The following is a 5,920-nucleotide window of genomic DNA, read 5'->3' as shown; positions in this document are numbered from 1 at the left end:
TCCCCGCAGGGAGCCTGCTTCTCCCTCTGCCTATGTCTCTGCCTCCCTCTCTGTGTGTCTCATGAATAAATTAATAAAACTTTAAAAAAAAATGAATGTTACCCTTCTAGCCAATAGTCTTTTTTGAAGATGAATAGGTAAAAAAATAAAATTGCTCAGAGAGCACAAAGTCCATGAAATTATAGATTAAAGGGTAAGTATACAAGACATAGAAGTTATAGTTAAGAAAAAGAAAAATAGTAGGGAGAGAAAGTTTAAAGAGAAGTTTATTATTTAAAAATTCATGAATGGAAAATATTACTCTTATTTCAAAGAAAATATGCTTTCTGAAAGCAAATACCCCCAGTTTATTTTTTGTCTCTCCTTTTTCTTTTTTATTTTTTTTTATTTATTTATTTATTTTATTTATAAAAAACTGGCAGATTTATTCGGTAGGGGCCCATTTTCAAGAAGCTAAAGGTGAAGGTGGGAGAGGGGAGGTTTCCTCCCCCTTTCCTTTCTCCCTCATCTTATTTCCCCAGGGGGACCCCAAAACCTACCCAAATAAAAAACCAAAAAACTGAGGTTCCAAAAAGTTATAGCATCTTAATTCCTCATAGAAAAGGGGAAGGAGCCAAAGGGAAGGGAGCTCCCTGGGGTGGGGGTGGGGGTGGGGGAGGTGCCCCCAGCCTGGTGGGACATCCTCCCCCTTAAATAGCTGCTCCAAAGGGGACAAGCCCTGGGCATAGCATTTAAAAACTCCCCACACCCCAGTTTTATCAAAACGAAAGAGAAACAAAATTTCCCTTCCCCCCAAAACCTAAATATATATATATATTTTTTTTCCTTAAAAAAACAAAAATTCGAAGGCATTAAGCGTTAAAGTGAATCTAGAACAAGGGAATGTGAGATTCCCTCCTTCCTTCCCCCTTACTGTGGGGTCACTTGGTCCCCAATCCCCAACAGAGGAACCAGCCCCAAGGGGATGGCGAAGGGGAAGGACCAAAGGGAGCAAAGGGTGGGGGCCTCCCCAGCCAATCAGCAGCCAGTATGGGTGTGGCCCTGGGGCCACGGAGCCACACCCCCTTGGTATTTTCCAAGTAGGACAGGGAGTGGGGGAGATGCATTCCTGTGTGGTCTTTAGCCAATTCCAAGTCGAGTTGAGGCAGGGAAAGCAGGGTGACAGGCGGGGTGTGCAGAAAGGAGATACAGGATCTTCTGGAGCCCTGTGGTCAGGGGGAACCCCGCTTCCTCAGCTCCTGGACAAACGCTTCAATGATCTCTTCTTTTACTTTCTGCAGTTCCTTCCTCACCTCTTCCAGAAGCTCCTGTTTCACTCTCTCCAGGTCTGACTCGTCACTGGAGCTGGGCGTGGAGGGGTGGGCCTCGGAAGTGGTCACGGATGAAGAGGACTTCATCCTTGGCAAGGTTGTGCTGTTCTTCTCCCAGGGTCTCTGCACAGTTTCACTCTGGGCTGGGACTGGGACTCTGGCCTCTGGCTCCTCCTGATTGGCAGATTCATCCTTGGGGGGTTTCTCCCCAACTTGTGTGGCTTTCCTTCTCCGGGCCAGCATGGCATTCATCTCTTCCATCAGCCCCCCGCCCGTGCTTCGAGTGCTCTCTGCTTTAGGGACTGGGGGCCCCCTGAGGCCTCCTCTTGCTTGCTGACTTTCCTGAGTTTGGCTCCGGCAATGGCTGCTGCAAGACCGGGGGCCCCTGTTCCCCCACCACTGGTGCCTTGTGCTGTGGGGAGAGGGGGCGCAGGGGGTGGGCCTCCCCCTGCTCCGTGCCCTGCCGCAGAGCCCCCTGAGAGGGACACACCAGGGGGTGGGGGGGGACCCGGAGGAGGAGGAGGTCCTGGAGGGGGAGGCGGTCCCCCAGCTGGGGGAGCAGGAGGCCCTCCTGCATTGGAGACTCGGCGCTCCAGGTGCTCTGGTGGGCCCGGCTGCTGCCTTTTCTGCTGCTCCACCTCCTCTGAGGTGGGACCATTCTGGACAGACCAGGTGGGAGGTGCTGCAGGTGGCGGGGGTGGCGGAGGCCCCCCTCCTTCCAGAGCCTCAAGGGCGCTGGCCATGGCCGCCGCGAACTGGGTGGCATCCTCCTTGCTCCCAAAGTTGAGGCCCCAGACCTGGCGGGCATCGCGCCACTGGTGGAAGGTGGGGGTGGCCTGGTTATACTTGATACCCCGGACGATGGCACAGTTGATGACCACCTGCTGGTCTGGCTGCATCTTCCAGCCCACAACCCGGAAAGAATTGGCCGTGGGGTTGTGGTAGATCTGGACGCGGCTGAAACTCTGGGGGCCCGTGCCTGCCGGCAGCCATCGCTTATTGCTGTCATCATAAAGCATCACAGTGGCCCAGCTGGAGCAGATAACCGTCTCACTCATGGCTGCTCAGCGGGAGGGCGGCGCACCCACGGGTGGGTGCTCCCGGGGCGCCCCTGGCTCAAGGTTCCCTTTTTCTTTTTTAGATCTCATTTTAAAAATAAACCTTGACTTGCAATATTCAGATAGTTCTAATAAACTTGATTTAATTTTGCAAGATAGATTACCCTTCTAATTGGGGAAAGCATTTTTTACTCTAATACCTGGTAGGATTTAGTCTGGTGAGTGAATGTTAAAATGCAGTGGGAGCTGATACAATGCATTAAACTATTTAGGGTCTTTTCTCCAATTGTGTTTTAGCTTAGTTTTCTATGCTGTTTTGAATATGACAGAAGAAATAACAGAGAAAGAAAATAAACTGTTTGAAAGGGTGGAAATATTTCTAAGGTATGTAGTTAGCTGTTACATGATTAAGACTGTCTCCAGGCTTGATTCTTTTTTTTTAAGCTTTTATTAATTTTTAAAAATTTATTTATGAGAGATACAGAGAGAGAGGCAGAGAAACGAGGAGATGGCGAAGCAGGCTCCCTGAAGGGAGCCTGATGTGGAACCTGGTCCCAGGACTCCAGGATCATGCCCCGAGCTAAAGGCAGGCGCTCAACCCCTGAGCCCCCCAGGTGTCCTTCCAGGCTTAATTCTATAAAGAAATTTAAGTGTTATCTGCTTGCTTCAAACCAAAAAGGTCTTCCTACCCTGAAACACTCCCACACTGGTGAGTAACATGGCCAGACTCCCAACAACCTGAAATTTAGTCCATTAAGTTAAAGATTTTTCTCTAGGATTCTCTGCCATTTTGATACATTTCTTTTAGGGATAACATATGAAGCCATGATTTGTCATGAGTGGTTTAGCACAGATTTGTTCATTAGATTACTGTATTAGTTTCCTGTGGCTGCTGTAACAAATTACCACAACCTGAGGGTATAAAATGGCAAAAGTTTATTCTCTTACAGTTGTAGAGGCCAGAAGTCTGAAATGGAGATTTTGGCAGGGCTCTGCTTCCTTTGGAGGCTTTATGAGAGAGTCCATGTCTTGCCATTTCTAGTTTCTGGTGGCTGACGGGGTTCCTTTGTTTGTGACTGAATCACTCTCAGTTCTGCCCACAATTGTGTGTGGTGTTGAATCTCCTGCTTCTCTCCTATAAGGACCCTAGCCATAGCCTTTAAGGCCCACCCAGGTAACCTCGTATAACCTCCCCATGTCAAGATGCTTAATTTAATCACATCTGGAACCACACTTTTCTTTATAAAATAAGATTTACAGGTTCTAGGGCCGAAGACCTAAAACCTTGGAGAAGCCATTATTCAGCTTCTATGTCGATTAAAGAGAGTCACAGTCTGATGTAAGGAAGGAAAATATAAGCAGGTACATTTTGATAGAAAACATGAGGAAGTGGTTCAAAGACCAGACCATGATCTTGGCAGTGGGTGGTTGAAACAGATTCAAGGCAGTGAACATTAGCATCATGCAAAAAAGGAAAAGAAAGATCCTGAAATGGCACGGATGATAATGATACAGCACTGATTTAGTGTTCAATGGAAGTCTGCATGCACTGTGATATCAGAAGATCTGAATTTTTGGGGAGAAGGAATTAAGGAAAGAAAAAGAAATTGCTTTGTTTTTGTCACAGTTGTTCTACAATTCCCCTGATTCCAGCAAAATGGTAGAATTATGAAGTGTGTATAGGTATTGACATGCACCTCAGAGCTAGCTACTTATAATAATATACTAAAATTTAAAAGCAGATATTTGAGGGATTTTTAATTTGGCTCTGGTTTAATAATGTATATATGGTAGCAGGTATTTCCATGCAAATTTATGATGCTAGTTACTGTTTTATTTGGGAACTCTTGCAGCTTTAATTTGCATCTGTACTTTTGTATAACATTCTAAATATGGCATATCTAACCCAATAGAACCTATTACCTTCAGTATTACAAAAGAAGCATTTAATGCACATACCAACTATATGAAAATGTGAATTATATACTATATATAACTCAGAAACATCATGCTAATGAAACTTACTTCCTTGGGCTTTCTACTTATTTATAAAGTGAAATTTTAAGAGGAGACAACTGGAAAATGACTTTGCCACTGGTGTTACCAGTTTTGAACACTTTGAAACCTGGTCATTTCATTTTTGTTGTTGTCTGTCATTCCTTTGATGACCAATTTGCCTTATTTCCTCTTAATGGTTATGATATACCAGTTATAAACCCAGCCTTCCAGTTTTCTTACCTGCTGTGCATTGAAAAAAAGATGAGGCAGGCTTCACAGCCTTATAGAGTTTGAGATAGGGTTGGTGATTTCCCACTATAGTCCTCATTTGGTTGCCAAGATATATAACATCAGAAAATATGGTATTTCCTCAGAACTTATACCTATCTTAGAATGACAAGCAGGATCTGTGTAATTTGCTTGAGTCAACATTCCAAGCATAATAATATCAGTTTTTTTTAAATTTATGAGTCAATTTATAATAAAAATATTTCTTTTTAAGCAACTGAGCAGTAAAATATGGATGATGAGATGAGATTTATATTTTTTAAATATATATATTTGTTCATGACCTTTTACCAGAAGTTTTTTTTAGTAGCCTACCAACTGGTCTCTGTATCTACAATTTTCTACTTACCATGTATATCTATCATTTTGGTCTCAGACTAATGTTTCTATGTACGTATATGTCCGAAATGAAGACTTAAACATAAACATTGATGTAGTCACCAAATTATTAGGATCGTAAAGAGAATTAAAATATAGTCCTTGAAAGTGCTCTCCATTTTGACTTAGGTATATAGGAAGTGCACGTAAGTAGTTATAATACTATTTCCCTAAAATGAAAAGCATGAGAAAGATAAATATGAATTTTAAATAATTTAGAGGAGGGTGAGATTATTTCCTAATATGGGGGAAATATTAATCTGTGTAGAAAGTCCTCTTTAAGATTGAACATGATATTGTGATATTATTTGTATGCAAAGAGTTAGGAGGAAAGGAAAACATCTAAAACATTTAAACTTCATTCTCTAGATAATTTCTAATCATTGGCAGATTTTAAGTGAGAGTGTTCCACAATGTTTATTTTTTCTTTAACAAGATAATATTTTTGAAAATTTGACAAGTGGCCGCAGGGGGGAAGATATGAAAGAAAAGTGATTTAAGGAAGCTATTATAATGGTGAGTATCCGTATTAAGGGATTGTCCATGAAAATGGAGAGAAATTGGTATTTTTTGATAAGTGCAATTATTGAAACCTGGTGAATGATTATATGTGGAATGATGAAAATGAGAGCTGAAGACAAAGCAGTTTTCTAAATTGATTTGACGGATGGTGATGCCATTCTCTAACAAAAAAAAAAATAGAAAAGAGAGGTTTATAACAGAGAAAGAACAGAGGAAGATCATAGAACCCTGAAAATTTAATTTGATATCCTTGCAAATGAATATTCTTTAAGTATATACATTTTTTTCACATTTTAGTTATAGAAGAGGACCTTAAGTTCTACCTTGGGATGGAGTGAAGAGGGAAAATTCCTTGTGGTTCTGCCT

The 5,920-nt window shown here is 42.5% G+C and overlaps 1 protein-coding gene across 1 annotated transcript; it reads right to left on the bottom strand.

Annotated features, from left to right (window-relative positions):
- Positions 1-565: 565 nt before the first annotated feature.
- Positions 566-2,431, bottom strand: LOC112653666 (vasodilator-stimulated phosphoprotein-like). Its single transcript, XM_035714627.2, is given in 2 exon segments — positions 566-1,615; positions 1,618-2,431. Coding segments are annotated over 2 exon segments (1,155 nt in total). The 5' UTR covers positions 2,369-2,431; the 3' UTR covers positions 566-1,211.
- Positions 2,432-5,920: the final 3,489 nt, after the last annotated feature.

This window comes from Canis lupus, chromosome 3, assembly GCF_003254725.2.
Source record: "Canis lupus dingo isolate Sandy chromosome 3, ASM325472v2, whole genome shotgun sequence".
Taxonomy (NCBI): Eukaryota; Metazoa; Chordata; class Mammalia; order Carnivora; family Canidae; genus Canis; species Canis lupus.
This window is presented reverse-complemented; position numbering and strand designations above follow the sequence as displayed.